General features: G+C 42.0%; 1 protein-coding gene across 4 annotated transcripts in view; it reads right to left on the minus strand.

The window, feature by feature from the left end:
• The window catches only part of Hhat (hedgehog acyltransferase), a 214,032-nt gene that overhangs the window by 100,327 nt on the left and 89,700 nt on the right, over positions 1-24,005 (minus strand). For all 4 annotated transcript variants that reach the window (XR_007212567.1, XM_048357276.1, XM_048357273.1 and 1 more), the window contains one exon: positions 18,163-18,198. Coding sequence is in view for 3 of the 4 variants with exons in the window: in XM_048357276.1 (XP_048213233.1) it covers positions 18,163-18,198 (36 nt within the window). In the remaining variant the exon portion in view is untranslated. The remainder of the gene's footprint in view (positions 1-18,162; positions 18,199-24,005) is intronic.

A 24,005-nucleotide genomic window follows, 5' to 3' on the forward strand; every position in this document is an offset into this window, starting at 1 on the left:
TGACTCACACTGAGTTTCCCTGTGGCTTTAGCTGGCCTCAGGAGGATGCCAAGGCACCCATGAAAGGCAAAAAGGCATGAGAAGGACTTTGATTTCCATATGAAAAGAACAGCAGAGGCATTTGTGAATGTGACAAGTCTTAGGAAATGTTCTTGTCATTGATGAGATAACCCAATATCATTAAAACATGATTGTAAAATATTTAATAACATACATTTCTCTTTCATTGGATTGTTTTATCTTGTATTTTAAAACTTGCATGTGCCTCACTTCTTTGATTTTTTAATAATAAAACTCTAAAGGAAGAAAACTGGTTCTGAATTTTATTTTCGGAATCTATTATTGAAATACAGAAACAGGGAAAGAAACTAATGCATTTCTGCTGTACTGGAGAGAAATCAAAGTGTGGTTTTCAAGTACAGTGGCACCAAAGGGAAGACCATGGCCTTGGTAAACCAAGTGTAACAGCACTGAGCCAATCAAAAGTCTAAGCAGTAAAAAACAACACCCACTGTCATTTGCTTATTCTCAGTCCAGAAGTGGAAAAACTCAGACAGATGGATATGCAGAATAACCACAAGAATGCAAAGTGACACCATAGTAATTTATATCAACAGTGACAACTTCCTCTTAACCATCGTGAAATTGAATTCCACCTTCCTTTGCCATGCACATGGGAATTAAGCAGAGAAAACAGCCAGAAGGTTATGTGGGATGAAAAGAAAAAGCAAGAGGAGGGAGACACTGGGCACATGGGCCATCCACTCAAATCATCCTGATGGACTTCCTGGCCTCCCCCCTCCCAGAAGACATAAGACAAGGGAGGACCATCTACATGGCTGGCCTAGATGCCCCACACATAGAATCATTCCCAGCTTCAAGATGAAACTCTCAGACTAACAAGGATGCTGAAAAGTCCAGTGAAGAGCCCATTTAAGTGGGTGGGTACTCTTTTCTAGAGCAAGCAATATGTGTGGAGTCCATTTTCTCAGAGGATAACTTTACTTATTTTGAGTGAATCTCAATTTTATTTGGAGATGCCCTTCTAAGCCATCTACAGAGGCCCACACCCACCCTGAATTTCTCTACCTCAGTTACATATGCTACTATCAGTGGCTCCTGAATGTCCCTTGTGGGACAATACCTTAGTGACTATGAATTCATGGCACAGAGCTGAACTTCCTGGGTGGACGTTAGCTGTTCAGCCCTAGACAGTCTCTCAAACTCTTTGAGCTTTAAATGCAACAATAATATTATCTTCCAACTTCAAAAGCTTTAACTGAAATAATATATTTTTTTAAAACACAGAATCATCCCAGGAATTCAATAAGTCAATGCACATTGGTTCATATCACCATCTTGACAGTATATTTTGCCACCAAAGAGGAACAAAAATTCTCTAGAATGAAGAAAAAACATCCCATGAAGGCTAAGGATATAGCCTGAGAGGGAGAATGGAATTGCCGTGTTCAGGTTATAAAAATAGAAAGAAATTAAGATATCCTCTTGTGGCCAGGTCAATTGGCTCAAGATAATTGTGTGAATAGGTCTATAACTTGTGTCCTTAAGGGGAGTATTGGTGTATATACAATAGTCTCAGGTTAGAATGGAAAAATTTTAATTAAAATGTACCATTCCCATGACAAACTCATATTTCTAAATCATTGTTCAACCCATAATGACTATTGCATAATCATTACTGCCTTCTAGACTTTAACAAAAATGTTCTTTGATTCAGCTTTATTGTGCTTTAAAACTTTGCCCGTTGGTTTTTTTTTCCTTTAATTCCCATTCAAATCCTTGCTAAAACAACAAGAGAAACAAAACACAGGGCAGAAACAATCCCATTTCCCCATACCTTGCTTGATTCTATAAATCAAAGAACATAAGAGTGAGAAGATGTTAGAAATGAATGATCAAAGCTCCTAATTCCACAAAGAAACTGAAGCTTACAGTAAGAAGAGATGACTTGCTCCAAATCATATAATGGTGGAATAGTGGTTATGCAAATAATTTTTCTTTTGGTACATAAAGAAATTCCCTAAATTCTCCCAACTTCTACTCATAGCCACAGTAATTTTTAAAAATTATTATCTTTAAGTAGTTGTACAAAGGAGCTGCCATTTAACAAAGCAGTTTATGAATGCAATATATCCTAATCAATGTCACCTCTTTCAACATTCACACAGACACACACACCCTGCTCCTCCCACCCTTTCCCTCATTCTTCCTAATTTTGTAAGATATACACACTGGATTCTTGTCTGCATTTCCCGCTCTTCTCTTCGTTTGTTTACCTCTTTCCTTTTGACTCCATCTCACCCCTTCCTGGTATGTCACAGTGATTTAACCTGTGATTTAAGAGTGCCGTGACACAGTCTTGCCAGATCCCATCTTAATTGTCTGTCTTAATTGAAGAGGCAATGAACTGGGTGAGAGGGACCAACTTGGAATAAATTGGACCTGAATTCAAAGCCTCAGTCATATAGCCTTGCTAAATCTCGTCTCAAAGAGCTGGAGCTCCTCATTTTAGAAAATGGCCAAAACCTCACATTCTCCCTATTCACAGGAAGATTTGGGGGAGCTAACATCTATAAAGAACTTAAGAATAGTTACTACCTAATGCTCTGTAGATTCCTAGTGGCTGATTACTATGGCTTTACTTGGAAATGTTGCTCAGTATTATTTCCAATTTTTTAATTGTTGGGCTAGGAATATGGCCTAGTGGCAAGAGTGCTTGCCTCATATACATGAAGCCCTGGGTTCGATTCCTCAGCACTGCATACATAGAAAAGGCCAGAAGAGGCGCTGTGGTTCAAATGGCAGATTGCTAGCCTTGAACAAAAAGCCAGGGACAGTGCTCAGGCCCTGAGACCAAGCCCCAGGATTGGCAAAAAAGAAAAAAAAAATTGTTTCTATTCTCATTTAAAAAGCAATACTCACAGCCAGCCAGGTGCTGGTGGCTCAGGCCTGTAAGTCCTAACTACTCAAGAGGCTGAGATCCGAAGACCAGTTCAAAGCCAGCTCCAGCGGGAAAGTCCACGAGACTCATATCTAATTAACTTCCAAAAAGCCAGAAGTGGATGTGTGGTAGTGAAAAGCCAAGCCACAGCTTGATGTCCTGAGTTCAAACCCAAGTACTAGCTCATACATTCACACACACACACATTCACACACACACACACACACACACACACACACACACACACCAGCAATACTCACTTAAATAAGCATATACAGAGAATATATTACATACATATATTGTACACATATGCAAATATATACACATATATGTGTGTACATATATGCACATGTGTAAAGAAAAATCACCGAGTTCTTCTACTAGCAAAGAAAACCATATTGATATTTTGGTATTTTCCCCCAGTTATTTCCCTGGGCAACACTGTGTGTGTGCTCACAGTTTGCTGCCCTGTTGTAGTTATGCTAAATTACAATTATCATTCTGCTGATAAATGCTACCTGGGAGAGAGGTTGTTCTAGAAAATCTTTTATGATTATAGGATTATCACCTAAATTAAGAATAATGATCCCTAACCACATTGTTTACTTTTAAGCTTCACACAAATGCCATCACGAAAAGTCTACATCATTGGAACGGCTGAGTCATCAGGGGAGTTTCTAAGTGACCAGTTACTTCAGGGTATCAGTGATCAATGAAATATTAAAACCTGAGGAGAGCCCCACAGATCAATCCAGGGACTGCATACTTCTTCATCATTTGATTTATAATTTGTATTTCAGTTTGATAACTTTTTCAGTTAAAGGTTGCACAGTACTGTACTACTGTACTTCACCAGTCCTTAGTAATCTGAAAAGGCTTTACACAGGGAATTTTTCTCCACTGGAAAGAAGAAATACACTCTCACATCCAGGAGGATTTATTGTAAGGACTCTGGCAAAATTCAGAGTTGAAGGGCTTTGGGGAAGCACAAAAGTAATGGGACAGACGCTCTGTGTCCATTTATAGCTTCCCTGCGTCTCTCAGAACTGTGTCTTCTCCTCTCCCTCTCCTCTCATCAGTTTCCTCTGCCTCCTCCCAGTTTCTGCCTCGCCCAGAACATTAATGTGAATATCACCGGATTTACACAGGTTTGACAGTCCCTCCATCCTTGCAACCCTGAGCCATCCACACCCCACTTCCAGTCCTCAACATCAACTGTACCATGTTTCCTACTTTACTACTCCAAAGTGAAGAAGCCAGCTTGCCCAGATTGTGAGTATGACAGCTCTTAAGCCACAGGTTCTGTCTGACAACTGTCCATCCCCAGCCCAACCAGCTGAGCTGGAGGGGGCAGAGCCATGTGGCTGAGATGTCTATCTCCTCCATTGGTCTTTTCCATTGAGGATGACTCTGTGAGAAGAGGGTTTAGCCAATGCTGGTCCCTAGCCCATTTCTAGACATTTTTTTTCTGCTGACTTATACATGAGAACAATTTAACTGGATATAAAATCCATGAAGCACAATTGTTTCCTCTCATTATCCAATGTATCTTGTTTCATTGTCTTCTGACATCATGTGACCTAGCTGTTGTCTGGCATCTTTTTTTTTTTTTTTTTTTTTTGGGCCAGTCCTGGGCCTTGGACTCAGGGCCTGAGCACTGTCCCTGGCTTCTTCCCGCTCAAGGCTAGCACTCTGCCACTTGAGCCACAGCGCCGCTTCTGGCCGTTTTCTGTATATGTGGTGCTGGGGAATCGAACCTAGGGCCTCGTGTATATGAGGCAGGCACTCTTGCCACTAGGCTATATCCCCAGCCCCTGGCATCTTTTTTTTAACTTCTTATTAGTAACTCTGTTCCCCTATTTGAATCTTTAGACCACTTCTTCCTTTGTTCAGTGATGCATTGTACACTCTCCTTCCACGAGGCTCTATGTGTTTCTTCAGTGATGTGGTTTTTAGACCTTGAAAACATGGGCAAAGTTTCCATCTATTTTTATTTTCTTTTATTGCTGCATCTCTCATTGTTTTGGCTTCAATAACACTCATAATTTTATGGTAATCCTTGATGTTTCTTATTTTATTTCTCTAGTTTTTCCACAGTGTGAAGAACATCTCGAGATTGCCTTCCCTGTGGAATTCATTATTTGGTTCTGATGTTTACACACACTCAAGTGGATTTTCATTATGTAACTGAGTAATTACTTTTCCTGCAATCATTCTCATTTCATCCAACTCCTTTTTCTATCCTTATCCTTTGTTTAGGACATATTGCTCCTATTTCATATATGCCACATCTCTGGTATCACACTGAGGAGAATAAAATTTTTTTAAATACTTTTCCTTTTCTATAGTAGTCCTAGGATTTGAACTCAGGGCCCTGAGACAGGTACTCATGATTTAAGCCACATCTCCAGCCTCTTTTTTCACTGATTCTTTTTAAGAATAGGGTTTTACTTTACACCTCACCTTGGTCATGATCTTCCCTACTTGTGTTTCCCTGAGTTGCTGGTGTGTGCCACAGGACCTAGTCACTGGGCTTCTCCTATAGCTGAGATAAAAGGTGGGCACCAGCAGGCCTAGCCATTGATTGAGATAGAATCTAAAAAACTTATTTTTTCCTAGGCTTGCCCTAAATAATGATTCCTCAATATCTGCCTCCCAAGTAGCTGGACTTACAGGCATAAGCCATCAGTGTCTAGTACCAATGACAGGGCCTTTTCTGTCTCCACTTTTTACGTGTAGCAGGTAATTTGTGGAACACTGAGCACAGAAACCCACCCTGGTGTCCACATGTCCCCCCATTCCTGTCTACTTCTCTTGTGATTACTGCAGCCTTTACATTGGTACAGGAAGATGAATGATTCTAAGGAAAGGAAGGCTTTGAAACTGGCACCGGGACAAAATGCCACTATGGAAATGGGGAGGTCAGCACTCTTTTCTGGTTGTAACAGGCCCTATGTTTGAGTTAGTAGGTAGGAGCACAAGAGGCGGTGAAGGGGCTTTGTAAGACCGTTCACACAGGTCACAGATTGCATTCTGCACACTGGTTAGAAAGGAAATTTCTCACTGATTGTACAGTAGGCTAGTCCTACTTTTCAATGCTCATTCTGCTCATCTCTTTTAGGCAGGATAGCTGGCAGCTGGGCAGGACTGTCTCAGAGGCCATAAACAGATATCATGGCAGTCATGAAGCCTGTGAGCCACCTTTTACACATCCTCTTTTATGTTTAACTAAAAAAAAACAACAACAGGCTGGGGATATAGCCTAGTGGCAAGAGTGCCTGCCTCGGATACACGAGGCCCTAGGTTCGATTCCCCAGCACCACATATACAGAAAACGGCCAGAAGCGGCGCTGTGGCTCAAGTGGCAGAGTGCTAGCCTTGAGCGGGAAGAAGCCAGGGACAGTGCTTAGGCCCTGAGTTCAAGGCCCAGGACTGGCCAAAAAAAAAAAAAAAAAAAAAAAAAAAAACAACAACAACAACACACTGAAATGGAAATTTACTACATAGTAGTGGTTTTCAACCAAGATAAATATCGTTCCCTCCTCCCTCCCTTCCAGAGGCAACTGGCATGCCTACAGACATTTTTGGAAGCTACAACTGCAGATGCTCCTGACATTTGCTGGATAGAGGCTGCAGATGCTGCTACGCATCTAAAGTGGACAGCTCTCCAACACAAAGACTTAACTCATCCAGAATGTCACAAGTGCCAGTGCTCAGAAACACTGCTTCCTGGCAAAGGTCCAATGTGGGACAATTATTTGACAACTATTCTCCACTGTGCTCCTGGTGTACAGGAGCACCGGGAGCTTTATCTGAATGCACATTTACATCAACTTTCTGGTGATTCAAATACACAAACTCTTATTCAGCTACAATAAGAAAGAGAAGCTTTGCCCCTCTTGCTTCTCACCCCCAGCAGAAGAAACAGTAAGGAAAGAAACATTCACTAGTGGAGAGGATGTTGAAAAGTCCCCAGTCCACTCACAGGAAAGGGATGCTGAATCCAACATGCCTGCCATGTTCACAAAGGAAAATCGCAAGCAGGTGGGTTCTCCAGTGGGAAAAGAAAAGGAAGTAGCTGCATTCTATCTGATGAAATGAGCAGCAGTGAAGAAACATAGGAAATATGCTCTGAAACTCAGCCTCAAAATACCAGGAAAGCTGTGACTCATCCAAAAGAGAAAACAACAACAACAACAACAGAAGTCCAGGAAGTGTGGGTTGGGTGGGCAAGGGATGATGAGGGTCTGTGTGCTAAATGAGCTGAATCTACACAAATACCCCATAACATTCATATTGATGATTTACATATTTCATAGTAGCAGCTTCCATGATAGAGTGCTTACTAAAACTCTAAAAGTTTTTCTCCCACTTAAAAAGATGACATTTCTAACCGGGCACTGGTACTTCTTACCTATAGTCCTAGCTACTCGGGAAGCTGAGATCTGAGCATCACAGTTTGAAGTCAGCCCAAGAAGGAAAGTCTGAGAGATTCCTATATCCAAATTAACCACCAGAAAACTGGAAATGGAGTTGTGGCTCAAGAGGTAGAGCATTAGCCTTGCGGGAAAGGCTAAGGGACAGCATCCAGGCTGTGACATCAAGCCCCAGTACAAACACACACACACACAAAAAGATTTTTAAAAAGAACCTCCCCACACACACACACACACACACACACACACACACACACACACACATTAAATTAGCTGAAATAATTGGCCGTTGGAACATGGGTAGCCAGTGGCAGCCATGGCAAGATTTGACATGCATGCACTCCGGTCCCCACAGAAGCAGCTTTCTCAGAGCTGGGGATCTGGCTGTTAGCTGAGTAATTGCTGGAATTAACTTTAAGCCAAGATTCTCTTCAGGTTCTGTAATTCAAAATACAGGGGGTCATGCTGTTGGTCACAAGACTTGGAGGATATTTATATAATTTGTATTATTCATTTGGTACATTATTTGTGTTTATTGGTATACTACTCAAATACATTCTCCTCCATTACCATATTTTCAGCTGAAACATTTGCTATGCATAAGGGGGAAGACACACACACACAGAGGCAAGGAAGAATGTCCCTCACAACAGCTTGTTATAAAAGGCCAGTCTAGCTGGACCCCAGTGGCTCATGCCTATAATCCTAGCTACTCAGGATGCTGAGACCTGAGGATCATGGTTCAGAGCCAGCTCAGGCAGAAAAGTCTCCATGAGACTCTTATCTCCAATGAACCACTCGAAAACTGGAAGTGAAGCTATGGCTGAAAGTGGTAGAGCACTAGCCTTGGACAAAAGAGCTCAGGGATAACACCTAGGCCCTGAGTTCAAGGTCCACAACCACAAAAAGAAAAAAAAAAGGTAGCACACATCTGATGTGTGGACAAAGCTGACTGGCCATTCTCTCTCACCATTCTTCTTCCTCCAACTACAGCAATTCAGGCCAATGTCTGAAGAAGAACCAACCATGAAAAATTGATGATTTCAAATATACCTGTATGAGTCTCTTGAATCCTTGAAAACAGAGTAAGTTTTGGTAGTATGAGAAACTGAAGCAATATATTTTAATTTTAGAAATTTGGGGACAAAGAGAAGAAGGGGAAGGAAGAATGCAGTCATAACATTCAATGTATATCCTATGAAACTAGAAAAACTGAAGGGAGGGGTTGGGCTGGAAGGATGAGGGAGAATGATGGATGGGTTGAACAATGCTATTTTGGATGCTATGGGGTTTTCAAACACAAAGGAAGACAAGAGGCCTATCCAAGGTGCTCATAAATCTAGGAAGAGAGAATGACCTGGCCAATATACTTTTTAAAAAAGCAGCACAATGTCAAGAAAATTAATAGTCCAGCTTTGGGTTCAGCAAATCAAATGTGAACTGAAGACCCATCATTTAATTAATAAAATACTGTCTGTAAGATTCCATTTCCTCCTCCACCTTCCCCAGGAGGGCTTCAGCTTTGTCCACCACCTACAATGGTTCTGGAAGGTTGGGCTAAGGCATTTCTACCTGGCTTCATCTTTCATAGTAGCTTATAAGTGTTTGCCTTTCCTCTCTAACTGGGTAACAAGCCACTCGGGAGTAGCTCGGTACTCTGCCCCTTCGTTGGCCTTGATGACTTGATGAACATCATACAACATGTGTCATTTAGGGAAACCGGGGTGTGAATCCCTGGGAACCCCACAGTTCCTGGCTTTCTCAAGTGCTGACAGGAGCTTGTCCAGTTTAGTCAAGTCACAGACTTGACGCAGACAGTCAAAAAAGACCAGAGCTGGAGGCTCGAAAGCCTGAAGTGTTTTACCAGCGAGTAACTAATGAATACCTAGAAACAGGAAACAATGCCCAAGACCACAAAATAAATGCACAATCTGGGACTTAGAACTTTGGGGCCTTGAAGTACCAGATGACAATGAAAATGTCACAGAACCTAGAGATAAAATGAGGTGCATTACCCTCCCTTCAGAGGGCATAGGACGACGACACCATATATTTGCATCTCATTCCAATAGAATCATTTGCCTGTGTAATCCGATGCACTTCCTTGGCTAAATGCTTTCCAGCTCATTATTTTGCTTAAAAAAACGATTAAAGGGTTCAGGAATAATTATCTCTTTTAATTTCAAAAATGGATTTCACTGCAATAGACAAAGTGTATTAATAGACACATACAAATGTAACTCTACGAAAAACAGATTGTCTGCAAGTAACCTTTCAATTAGAAACAGACACTGTGGGCTTTCAGATTCTAGAGTGGTTTTTTTTTTTTTTAATCTTAAATGGCATGGGCACAAGTGAAACCAGGGCTAATTGCTCTGCCTATTCTGGATGTGTTAGGAAGAGCAAACCTTCGGCTGGGATGGTAAGCAGATTCAATGCGCCTCCTGCTCCTGGCCAGGCCCTGTCAATAGAGATCATCCCAGCCCAGTCACGGCAGGCCATGGGAACACTTCGCCCAGATTCAAATTCAACCAACAGGGATGGAGGGACTATTAAGTGTGAGACTACATGAGGAGTACTTTCTTTCCTTGTCTTTAAAGAACCATCTGGTTCTGCAGACTGATGGATGACAGATCAACCACAAAAGCCGTCTGTTAGGACACTGTCTTTCACATGCATTACTAAGTGAAGAGCTGTGTGTGGCAGAGTAAGGAGTCAAATGCTGGTGGTTTGACTCCACAGCCTTGTACTTCTACCTGTTAGGCTAGTCCACTGCTGGTGGCCTATGTGGATGCAAGCTTCCATACTTCTGCTGGGCAACCCCTTGTCTTAACGCTGGGGACCCTCCCAGGCTCACAGTCACTGTATGAATAGGCTGAGGATTCCCCCACTGTTTGGGATTGCCAAGCACTTTCAAATATAGACTTTCACTCTAACACACACATCGCCATTGTCATTATAGTTGTAAAATTGCTGTCTTCTGTAAAACAGAAGTTGCATCAGCTTAATTTTGGAGTGTGTGTGTGTGTGTGTGTGTGTGTGTGTGTGTGTGTGTGTGTTTGCCAGTCCTCGGGCTTGAACTTTGGGCCTGGGTTCTGTCCCTGAGCTCCTTTTCATTCAAGGCTAGTGCTTTACCATGAGCCACAGTGCCACTTCCAGCTTTTTCTGTAATTAATGGGAGATAAGAGTCTCACAGATTTTTCTTTCCCTGGACTGGCTTCAAACTGTGGTGCTCAGATCTCAGCCTCCTGAGTAGCTAAGATTATAGGCATGAGCCATCAGTGCCCAGCTAAAAGTGTTAAGCAAGATTTCTGAGCCTTCCACCTTTGTCTTCACTGCAGCCTAGGCACAGTTAACAAGTGTCACTCCATCTCCATCTGCTCCATCTTCAGAAATCTACATCAAACACCTAGCTCATTTTTGTTACCTTCACCTTTTAAGGAAGATGCTAGCACTTACTAAAAGTCCCTAAGAATGCAACATAACTTCCCATAAATTTCATATAGTCATTAGGATTGCTCACTTCGTTTAGTGCTTAACAAAGTTGCATAGGTTTTAAGCGATTGACCCACTTTAGGGGTTTTCATTTGTTATTTTTATATAAATTCTGGGATTTGGGGAATAAGGTTTAAATAACTCAAAGTTTTCCAAGTTTGCATATCCTGGGGTATAGCAAAAACACTTGAACTGAAAGCCTCACGCAAAAACTAAACTTTGGCATAGAGCTGTAGTCCTAGCTACTCAGGAGGCTGAGATATGAAGATCATGGTTTAAAGCCAGCCCAAACAGGAAAGTCTATGGAACTCTTTATCTCCAATTAACTACCAAAAAGCAAGAAAGTGGAGCTGTGACTCAAGTGGTAGAATGATAGCATTGAGCATAAAAGCTCAGGAATAGTGCCTAAGTCCAGAATTCAATCCTGAGGACCAGCAAAAAACAAAAACAAATTAAAAACCTAGACTTCATTCAACCTTAAGATTCAAGTGGTCCCTTTCAAAACTGAGTTGCTATGAGAACAGAATAATTTACTACTGACCTATTAAATTGAAACCACTTTGTACAACTGCTTAGAGGTAATAAATAAATAAATAAATAGAATGATTTACTGATTCTCTGTATTTATTTACATATTCTGATATATAGTGCAGAAGTTTTCGTTTCAGGAAGGTTCTAGATGATTTAGGAAAAAGCCTTTATTAAAGGATATCAGTCAGTCTGGAAAACAATTGCTCAGCTTGAGTACATTCAACTCAGTGTATCTCAGGAACACCTTGGCTCCTACTGCAGAGCCCCTCCCCTTGCCGTGTCCAGGCATTCCTTAAGCAGGAAGCCCTTAGTCCTTGTTCTTTGGGGGCTTTTCTGAAGGTTTCACTGTGATATAGGCATGATTGATTACATCATTGGCCACTGGTGATAGACAAAGCCTTTGTCCCTTCTTACTGATCTCGCTGAGGAAGGAGGATGACAGAATGGGTGAGGCTGAACAGTCCAACCCTCTATTCACCCAGTTGATTCCCCTGAACAGTAACCTACCGCCATCTTGACACTGTCCAGGAATATTGCCTTAGATGCTAAAGGTATGGCTCAAGTGGTAAAGCACTTGCCTATCAAGTACAGGACCCTAGATTAAAACACCGGGACCACCAAAACAAACAAACAACCAGATTTTCTCTGTTAGAATAAAAGATATCCCTACCACCCAGGAAATTCCAAGGGATTTAGGAGCTCTGTGCTCCTAATGCTCAGGGGATTACAAAGGAGATCTCTGTCAGGAATTGGGCCAATGAGCAAACAACAGAGCAAAAGATTCTCTTAGTGGCCCTACTTTAGGAGTTCTGTGCTGGGAACCAGAAAGCACAGCTCAAATACTTATTTCATATCCTATCGCAATATCGTGGTGATTTACTGAATTTTGATTAATTTAAATTGAAATAGCCACATGGAATGAATCGCTTGTATGTTGGCTAGCACAGATCTTGACAACAGAAGCTGCAATCTAATATTAGAAATCCCAGTGCTGCTCACCAGAGACTGCTGAGCTTGGAAAGGACCTTCCAATGGATTTGGCAGAATTCACTCAGAAGAAAACTCCAGCCCAAATAAGAAAAGTGACTTGCACAAAAATCCCTGCAGCGAGACAGACATCGGGCAGACTAGAGCCTTGGTTTTCTGCATCTGCTCCAGTGCCTTTTCATAGGGAGCTTCCAGTACAGATGGAAAATTTTTAAAAAATTGCTGAAGTTGTGTTGAATTCTGGGTGTGTGGAAGCCATGTAGCTCAAGAGCCCAGTGGGGGACAACTACAGATCATGCCCTCCCCCTGTTCCAGAGCCATGATGGGGCAAGTCACTGTCTTAGCTACCACAGCTTCATCCTGCAACACACTCTGGGTAGTTTAGCCACAAAAGGTATTTATTCAGAGTATTCCAGAAGCTCCACAGAGCCAAGCAAGGAAATGACACAGACAGAGGATGCTAACAGTCACTAGGTTTAGAGCAAGTGGATTCCGGTCATCATGGCAGGGCACAGGGCTCTATTCCAGCACCTCTGCCTATCAAAGCCAGGTGTCACTGCTTCATGCTCACCAGAAGGTAGTCCAGGTACCACCTAACCCCTACAAGTCACTCTGCTCACGATCCAAACCGCAGTGGCCTCTGCTACACAGACATGAAGGATGAGCCTGGCTTCTATCCTGTAATGGGGGCTATGAGAAAGAAAGTGTGTCTGGTATTCAAGAAGGTGACAAGGACAGCGTTGAACAAATGACTTGTCAACTACAGAAGCCAGCTGCATTGGTTAAGGACCGTGGCTCTTTCAGCTCATCTTGCTAAGGGGCATCAGAGCTCACCCAGAGCTCTTTAAAACTATGTGCATATTGCAAAGACCTTGCTTAAATCACCAGAGACTCTTCTTAATTTTATTTTTAAAAATACATTTATTCATTGGAACATCAGTATTGGTACAATCTATATGTGTGGTAGAAACTGAATTAAACATTTTAACTCCTAGAGCGTGAAAGGTTTCTTGGAGTTTGGGGTTGTATTTTCATCTGGAGCTTCAAATTAACAGACTTGAATATCACAAAGCCACAAAGATGAATAATTGCTTAACCTTCCTGAGAACCCAGGAGAAAGGTGACTCCGGGTTCTCTTTTGGATGCCACGGTTACTCCCACTCTCACCTAAATACTATTCTCCCACCTCAGAATGAGGAAGTGAGGTACAGCAACATACACCATCTGACTTAAAATGTGTGGAACTATAGCCAGCCACAGTGGTGGGCTCCTATAGTCCCAGCCACTCAGAAGGCAGAGAGAGGGAGGATGCTTGAGCCCAGGGGTTTAGAACCAAACTGGATGATATAGTGAGATCTTATCTCTTAAAAAAAAAAAATCAGCCAGGTGCCCGGTGGCTCATGCCTATATAATCCTAGCCATTCAGGAGGCTGAGATCTAAGGATTGCTTTCGAAGCCAGCCTGGGCACAAATGTCCCCATGAGACCCTTATCTCCAATTAACCACTCAAAAAACACAAGTGGCACTGTGGCTTAAGTAGTAGAGCACTAGTGTTGAGCAGGAAGAGGCTCAGGGACAATTCCTAGGCTCTGAATTCAAGCCCCACAACTGATTAAAAAAAAATCAAAAGGCAGAAGAGAGGCATCTGGGTGTAACTCTGGGCAAAAGAAAATAAAAATTTTAAGTACAAATCATTTTCATTTTCCTGCCAGAGTGAAACTAAGCTAAATTTTTTAAAGTCTGGTTTTTTTTAACATGATAAACAGAGTTATTTTACTCTATAATCTCTTCCAAGTTAGTCAGTTTTCCCTTTTCCTTTTTCCTTTTTCGATGGTAGTAGGAATTGAATTAAGATCCTTGCATTTGCTAAACAGGCATTTTTACCGGTAAGTCATGTCTCCAGCCCTGGTTATTTCTTTGAAGATTGTTTTTTAGGTGGGTCTTATTTCCTGCCTCCTGTGGTAGATAGGCCAACAGGCAGGTGCTACTGTGTCCAGCTGTCTTGAGATGGGGCTCCAGAGCTTTCCTGCCAGAGCTGGTCTTGCAATCCTTGTGATCTCAGCCTCTCAGGATTACAGGTATGCACCACTAGCGCCCAGCTCCTTGTTATACTATAGTGTCCCATGAAGAAAGCCAGCCAATGGTCTTCCTCCAAGGTCATCCTCAGGAGACTTTCTGAAAATCTTTGCTTTGATTTTTATAAAATTAGAAGGATGGAGTGTACCAAGTTTTCCCACAGTCATCATAAAACACCCAGACTTCGAATGCTCACATTTCATTCAGTGTGACAGCTCCTTCCTGCCCCCAGAGCTCAGAGAGGGACTCGAAGAACCAAACCAGGACACACTTCCCTCAGGGCAGCAACTCTGACAGAGAGGCTCCAGGGAAACTCCTGTTAGCCCAGAAAAGTCAGGTTACCTCCCTGGATCGACAGGGACCAGGGTAGAGCTGTGGGTTCCACACTTCATGGAAACACTGAGCATTTCTAGAGCTTGACAACCCAGAGAACATGCTAAGAGCTTGTTGGAGCCATTAAACCTAGCCCGTCTAGAAACAAAAACAAACATGATGTCAAGTGCTTCCATGTGTTCTCTTTTACCAAGGGAAATGTATTTTCTTTCCTTAAGAAGAGGGGTGGTGGTGTTTTCGCTTTTCAGGGTTTTTTTTTTAGATTTTTTGTGTGTGTGTGTGTCTTTTTAGTAGGGGCAAAGGAGACCCAGAAAAGGAGGTAGAAGTCACGTGAACAAATGCAGTCATGCTATTCGGTATACACTATGTGGAAAATGAACTATGTAACTTGTGGGGCAGGAATGGAAATGGGAAGCTGGCGAGGGGAAGCAGAGGAAGGGGTTACATTGTCCAAAACAAGAACTGTACTCATTACCTGGCTTATGAGATGGGGACCTCTCTGTAAAACACCTTAAATAATAACCATAGCCAGGTGCCAGTGGCTCATGCCTATAATCCTAGCTACTCAGGAGGCTGTGAGCTGAGGATCATGGTTCAAAGCCAGCCCAGGCAGGATTCTTATCTCCAATAAGCCACTCAAAAAAAAAAAAAAACACCAAAAACAGAATTGGTTATGAGGCTTAAAGTGGTAGAGCGCTAGCCTTGAGCAACAGAGGGCGCGGACAGTTTCCAGGTCCTGAGTTCAAGCCCCATGACTGACAAATAATAATAACAATAACAATATAATTATATTTAAAGAGAAGATTCCTCAAGTGCTTGCTCGCTCTCCAAGCCCCTGAAGCTTTCCTCCATGGCTGTCACTATAGGCAAATGCCTGCAGTTAACTCTGCATCTCCCCACTGGCCTGACACTGCTTCCGCCTTCTAAAGGACAATTTATGTCTTTCAGTGCTCAGATGACAAGGACTTCTCACATTGAAAAGGAAAAAAATAATAACAATAACAGCTTGTCACTGAAGTGCCACTGTCATTGCCTTATCCCCCACTCCACTGCACCTCCTGCTCTTCAACCTGCCCTCAAAGTCATTGTTCCTGTGAAACAGCACTTGTCAAGGTACCCAATCATAAATGGTGTTTGGCCCCAATTGCTTGACCTCCCAAACTGTGAAAGGAAAAAAACAAACACCCTATTTTCTAAAGAGAGCTGCAAATAAAGCCAGATTCCCACCCCCCCCCACAATTCATCCTGGGGGGATTCCTAACAGCCAGCAGCCACCTCACCCCCTCTCCACTCCTACACCCTGCTCCGAAGCTGAGAAGCAGAATGGGAAAGTGACCCCCTGAGGATGCTATCATGTGATGGGGAGCAGAGAGACCTGCTCATAGAGTCTGTGGGTGTCTGCAAGGAGCAGCTGACTTCTCATTTCCAAGTAGACAAACAACACATGGTGATTTGCTCTGTCCTCCCTTAGTAAAGAAAAGAAAAACTCCAGGGATTTATCAGGACAGAGAAGTCTCCTAGACTCAGCCCTACCCCATGTTCTGCCCGCTTCACACAATACTGATGATAACGACTAACTTGAGCATCTTCCAGAATCTGCCCTAAAAGGCCTCCCATCCAGGCAAGGGGGTCCCAACGCCAGCTACATCAGGGCCATGTAACCACTTCCTCTCAGGTGTAGGAGACCAGGAAAGGGAGGCAGGGATCACACAGGCAAACTGCCACTCAGGCCACAGCCTGACAAGTGCTAAGCTCAGGCAAAGCTCTAACTCAATGCCCCATTTTCACCAATGATAGCATTCTGGACATCAAGTAGATGGTACAACATAGGATTCATAATTGCTGAAATAAATGTCTGAGCACCACCTTCCCAATCTGACATACTCTGATCTTTCTGCTTCATTTCATTCATTCACTCCTACCACAGATGTTTACCAAAGGTGGATCCCACACGTTTCTAAATTTAATCACTAATCAGAGACTAAGATATGATCCTTCTCCAAAAGTTAGCAGGGAATGTAAGGCAAGAATAGACTTGTATCTACCATAAGACATTATGTGAACTGTTCCATGCCATGAGTATCAAGTACCAAAGCCATCAAGTCAAAAATCTAAACTGTTCCATGAAATACTTTCAGATAGCTTTTGCTGATCCATTTAGATATGGTCTTCTCATGCTTGCCTTTCCCATGAGTGAGGCCCTTCTTATCTCCTGCTTAAGTTATTTACTCTTATTGTGCCAGGGGTAATGCTTTCCACATTACCATCTGTAATTGAAAGCCTGGACACTAACTTCCTTAGGTGTATAATCTTAGAGGCTGAGGACATTCCAATGGTGTAGCTTTCAATGAGGCCCTGGAGAAGACAACTAGAGATGCATGCCCTCATTTGGTTGTGTTAGGCAATCCAGTAGAAAAGATAGTACAGAAAGAAATGATAGTTCTTTCTCCTCAAATAGCATCTTACCCAGAAGGAACAAGATGGCCATATCCCAGGGGGGAATTGAGTCTCCTGAGACCTCTGCAAAGCCCACAATGAATCCACAGATTGCAGCCCACTATTAGAATTAATTAGCATTTGGTTCCACATTGGCAGAAAGCAATTTTTTCCACATGCTTTCTGGATCCCTTATCATCTTTATTTTACAATGATTTCATTGCTGCTTCCCTTATATATTTTGACAGAAATTTTAATAAAAATTTCTATCATTATTGGAGCAATACATACTCAATATGAAAAACTCAGAAAGCATAGCAAAGTTGATTTAAAGTTCATATGTATCTTAATAAATACTTAATATTCTGGTATGCTCCTATGTAATTTCTGTTTAATTTAGTAATGACTTGAAATTAACATACCCCATAAGCCAACTGATTTTTAAAAATCACCAATAAATTAGAAGCTAAACTGCCAACTGTAATCTCTTTCAATTATGAACAATATTGTATCTTCATGATTGTAAAACAAGCAGTAGATTTCATTTTTAAAAGGTTAAGTTCAGTGGAGGAAAATCGGTTTAATAGGTCATTTTATGATTGAATATAAGTCAACACTGCTCACTTTCCTATTTATCTTTCCAGTGTCCTATTTGTAGGAATAAAGTTTTTGGTGAACCCACCTTCAGATATAAACCCCTTTAAATATAGATTTCCTTAGTCATATAAGCATGTATAATTGTGGCATACACACACACACACACACAACCTTGTGAGAAATATTTTCTTGACAAGCATACAATTACCATCATTTATCAAGATACTTAATGAGAATTTATTTTCCTTTGCATTCTTCCATAATAGAAATGCTTTTCAATGATATCTACAACAAAAAGTACTGACTTACCTGATTAAGAAATTATGTAGTCCAACATCAAAATGCCTGTTCAAAGGAGACAAAAATAAGCCTATGAATAAAACATATTTATAGTAATGAAGGACTTGTACATATAATTTACATTCAGAGTATCATGCAAAATAGATTTTTTCTATGGCAGCTGTTCTCAAGGTATGGCCCGGAAGTAGCAGTAATGGCATTATTGCTGGAAATACAAGTGCTCAGGCTCCCACCTCAGGCAAATGGATTCAGAAGTTGTAGAACTAGATAGAGCCCAGCAATTCAACATGCTCTCTGTTTGATTCTAGTGAGCACCACAGCTCTTCCCTACCAAAGGGGCATTGAAGCAAGTCTAAACTCCCTCCCTAGAACTGACATTCATACAGATGGATTTCCAGGTGCTTTATGCTCTCTCAACAGGCTGGTTGCCTTAAATGTCCATTTGCTCAAATAAATGAAATAGAAATTGCAGCACCACACTAGCCGAAGTAAGTAAGGGCAGGATCAACGCGAGTCTTCCAAGCTCTGCCCAGTTGGTGTTCATGGAGCTTCCACCAGGAAGCAACCCTGTCTCATGGCTGGATCTGTCCTGAGCACGGAAGCCAAACAAGCTTCAGTGCCATGCACCAAAGTCTCACATCACGCAGAAAATAAGCCCTAGCAAATGCAGACTGTTTAACTCAAGGCCTTCCCCACACCACCAAACTGGCTAAGTCTAAGTCCATATGAATGACATTGCCCAAGTTTCTCTTCTTACCAGGCTTGTCTCTCCCAACCAACCACTTGCTCGAAGCCAATACCCTGCTCTCCCTTTGAGTCCAGCTGTGACTGAAAGCACTGTGTAGCCAGAATTAGGTTGCTATTGTCCATCAGGCATCATCACTACTCTTGACACCTACAGGATGGCTGTCATGTCCCATCCACACACTGGCCTTCTGGGCTGGCAATCTGCCTAAGGAAAATCCAAGTTCATTCTGTTCCTCTAGGGAATAAGACACGGGAATTCACCCTGGAGGGAAGTGCAGCAGCCAGCCCACTGCTTGACTGTTGCTAGCTTTCAGCTCTACCCCTGTTCCTTCTCTGAGCAACACCCCATCGGACAAACAGTGGTGACTGCTGATATGAAAATACAATTCCTATGGGACACTTTCAAATGATAGATTCTTTTATGTACTTAACTGCCTATTTGCAGATCATAGGCCCTGCTGGGAGAGAATAGAGAAACTCAAAGCCAAAATATGTCATTCACCACATCACTTAACCAAGATGATCAGGTAACTCAGAAAAAAATGGCATTTCAAGATACACAAATTCTATTTTTAAATCTTCTGCACAATCCTATTCTCTAAAGAAAGATCTGCCACAGAGATAGCTGACTTGTTTCATTTGATTTCACATCATCCCAGGTGACGTGAAGTTCTTCCTACAATTGTATTTACACTGAATTTTTTTGTAAATTCTCAACCAAGACAAAAAACACTTTACTCAGCCACATAAGTAAAGATCTGTTCCATAGGTAGCAAGAGGATGTTAGCAATGTGGGAAGTTGTAATGTGTACAGATTAAAACAGATTTTTGCCAGGTGCCAGGAGCTCATGTCTGCAATTCTAGCTACTTAGGAAGCTGAAATCTGAGGATTGAGGTTCAAAGCCAACCCAGGTGGGAAAGTCCATGAGATTCTTATTTCCAGTTAACCACCAACAAGCTAGAAGTAGAACTGTAGTTCAAATGGTAGAATGCTAGCTTTGAGGGGGAAAGCTAAGGGAGAGTGCCCAGGCCCTGAGTACCAGCACACATGCACAAAAACCTATATATTGTAAACAGTCTCTAATATTTCCAATTTCATGAATCTCAAGGAATATTAACTTTTACTGCAATTACTAGAAAAACATAAAGAAAACATAGTATTGTATGCTTACTATACCATAAATCTTGCTCCTTTGGGGCACAAAGCCATCCCAGAAAACACAGAACTTAATCACCACCCCCCTTCAACAAATACTTATGATGTCTCCAGTGTAGGCTAGATACTGACAGGGACTGAGGCAGACAGTCCTTCCTTAGATGAACTGACAACTAGAAAGGCAACAGGTAGATACTTCTTTAAAAAAAAAATCACATCTGGGGCTGGGGATATAGCCTAGTGGCAAGAGTGCCTGCCTCGGATACACGAGGCCCTAGGTTCGACTCCCCAGCACCACATATACAGAAAACGGCCAGAAGCGGCGCTGTGGCTCAAGTGGCAGAGTGCTAGCCTTGAGCGGGAAGAAGCCAGGGACAGTGCTCAGGCCCTGAGTCCAAGGCCCAGGACTGGCCAAAAAAAAAAAAAAAAATCACATCTGATCTTTTTCATATCTGTAATCAAGTTATTCAGGAGGCTGTAACCTGGAATATCATGGTTCAAAGCCAGCCTAAGCAGAAAAGTTCGCAAAAATCCATCTCCAATTAACTAGCAATGTGCTAGATTGGAGGTATGGCTCAAGTAAGTAGTAGAGCAACAGCCGTGAACCAAGAAGACTGAACCAGAGCATGAGGCCCTAAGTTGAAGCCCCAATACTGAGTTTAAGCCCCATAAAGAAAAGGGAAAGAAAGAAGAGAAAAGGAAAAAGGCGGGGGGGGGGGGGGAAAGGTCAGCATTCTGGGTGTTCTTCTTTGGGAAGGGCCTCTGTAGTCGTGGGAGCTAGTAGAGAATGAAGCCCCTCCCCTTCCCTACAGTCGCTTGGTACATGGAGAAAGCCTCAATTCATTCCACAACTTAACAAGCCAGTAGAAGTCTGGGGCTACATCCCTGACACACAGTATGATCATGTCACACAAACAGCAAACACCAAACTAGGAGGCCCTCTCATAAAACAGAACCTTTCCAGCTAATTGCTAGCATGCACTTGATATCTAGGAACAACTCCGTTTTCAAACTCCCACAGTGTTTGAGCTGAAAGCCAGTGGCCATATGTTTTCATTTTGTGCTATTGCTCTCGGCTGCTCATTTAACTGTGCAACCAATGCTTAGGACCATTAGTACTTCAAAGACAATTTGTTCTTTTTCAGCCACTTACGCAACAAATGAAAGTATATATCAACTAGCAGAGCTAAGACTGATTTGTTTCTCACCACAGGATCTATCAAATTATATTACAAATCCTATCTGTAATTATTCTTCACGATTCTGTCAAGTGGAACAAACCTTTATGGATATAATAATCCCTATTCACAAAATATAAAAGTTTAATTAGACACTATTTAATCTACAGGTAGAAGTGCCCACAAGCTCATTATCCAGACCACACACGCTTCTAAGCCAGCATCACACAGAGAAAGTGTAGCCAACATAACTCGTAGTACAAGCCCCCGCACAGTACTTGAAGTGAGCCAAGAGTTAGGTGTAAAACAAGGCAATGGATTTGAAGTAAGAACCTCTCAAGAGTAGTTATGTTCTAGATGATCCGACAGGTAAAGGACACAGAGGAATGAGCCAGGACAATAAAAGAACACCAGTGTGTATTCCATTTGTGTCATGAAAACGACCACAGCACTATTTGAATGTAAGTCACGGGTGTTTATACTCATGGTCTTAAAGTCACCGTGGCCAACCATGGGTGTAGAGTACCTTCAGGGGAGCTTCCTAAATGGACTTCTGCCAGCTACTGGGGTCTTCTGCCCAGGAATGTAGGCATGGCCAAGTGGTATTTCTTAAATACTTTTATAATAACACATTTTGTATCTCCATATATAGAACTGTGGCAGCCAGTTTCCAAAATGGATTTTGCTGATCCACACAGCCTGGTGTTCACACTCTGCATCTCCCTCTCACATAGTAGCAGGACAAGTCTGTGTGACTAGCAAAGTGGAACAGAAGAGAATCACAGCAGAAGTAAGCACATCTCACCCTGAGATGAGGCTATAGCAGATCCTGTCACTCCTCATGATTACTTATGCGGGTCACAAGTCTGGTGGAAGTTATCAATACTGTCTTGATGGCACCAAGGAAAGGCCTTGGAGGTAAGGGACTGATTTTTTGGGCCAATAGCCATGAGGCTAGGCTTGAAAACAAGCCTTCTAGCTCATGCAGGCCTGTAATTAGCTATAACTGTGCCTAATGGCAGACCCTCAACCTGTGTCAAATGGGCAGTTAAGCAACACACAGATCTATGACCTCCAAGTATGGTAATTTTTTCATTTAAATTGCTAAATTTGGATATCATTTAGTCGGTGGTAGAAGATAACACAGGTATCAGTTGAAACAAAAAAAAAAATCAAGATGCCTTACCTGTCTATCTCTGAATAGTATATACTGGTAGGTTTTATTTCAGTCAGTTTTCTAAGTATTGTCTGAAACTCAAGTAAGAATGACTACAATAGGTCCTAGACTAATCCAAAACATATTAATAATAAATATTTAGAACTCTATTTGTACATACATTCAGAGAGAAAGCAGAGTATCTTGCTGGTAACAAACTACATCCGTATCTATTCTTTCAATTGATCCTTACAAATTAACTGACTGTAGAACAAAGATTAAAATTCTCACTTTCTTAAGTTTGAAATGGTGTTACGAAAGAAAGCTATTTACATGTGTGAAAAATGAGACAAGGCAAGTTGATGAGAGTGGTCTGAGAAGGTGGGGAGGACAAAACATGATAAAGGGGTGGTGACGATCAACAAGAATTATATACACATCAACGGATTTGTGAAAACTAAACATCCTTGTACATCTAATTGATGTCCACAAAAATGAAAATGAAAAAATTTTAAAGGCTATTTAAAGCACCTAAGGTCAAAGAGCAAAGAAGAATGCAGCCAAGGCCTGCCCGCATGCCCACAGATTACTGATGCTTTTCCCACTGCACCGCTTTCGCTTAGAGTCTAGCATAGAAATTGTGTAATCTAGTATACATTCACAGGTGTGTTTTTGTTATACAGGAATAAAATAGATAATACAGGAATATAACTAAAAGATAGAAATGTCAAGAAGCAGTGCTTCCTAACATAAAGGTAGTTCCTAAGAAGCTATTATAGGGAGAAGATAAAATCAAACAAATACTAAAACGGAGACAACTACCAGTCAAAGAGTGCAAAATAAAACCCTAAAATTAGATCTGCTTCTCTCTCCTGAGAGCTTTTATCAGTGTTTACCAACATTTCTGCATTTAATTAGGAGAGGAGGGCAATTATGTAGTTAAACTGACAGGACTTCAGATTGACTTTAACTTCCTTCCTCCTAAGGAATCCCAATTGTGCCCCTGCTTCTCAGTTACTTTTCTTCACGTCTACTCTTCCCTTCAGTTTAGCAAACCCTGCCTCTCCCCACACTGACCTCTTCAAGGCTGGCTTGTCCATCCTCCAGAGACACACATTCCAGAGAAGTAGAGGACATGGTATGTTGGGGGGGAGGAGGAGGTGGTAGGTGTCACAACAAAAAGAAAGGGGAAAAAAGTGTGGGGGGGTGGCTGGTAATTTTAAATAGCTTGGTACAGTAAGCCTCATTCTGAAGGGATGATGTCAAAGTTGTGACTTGAAGGAGATGAAGGAGACTGTAGTGTGGATATGTGGGTCGCCACATAGAGGTTACGAGCGCTGAGTCTTGACTCGGGCAGGCTCACCAATGAACAAAACACTCCATCTGTCTCCTTTGCTCTGCATCTCTTTCCTGCAGTCACCCTGGATTCTGTGAATGATTTGACTAATAGATAACACCTCTATAACAGGGTACTGAAACTACCCCCAGGGAACAGCAGAGTCTCTCCCAGGACAGACCACCTCCCAAGGGAGGACAATTACCTATAATAATGAGGTGACTGCAGCCTGGAACAGGCGTGACCATCTATGGGAACCAGATTCTTCCCTAAAGTGAT

The sequence above is a fragment of the Perognathus longimembris genome, chromosome 11 (genome assembly GCF_023159225.1).
Source record: "Perognathus longimembris pacificus isolate PPM17 chromosome 11, ASM2315922v1, whole genome shotgun sequence".
Lineage (NCBI taxonomy): Eukaryota > Metazoa > Chordata > Mammalia > Rodentia > Heteromyidae > Perognathus > Perognathus longimembris.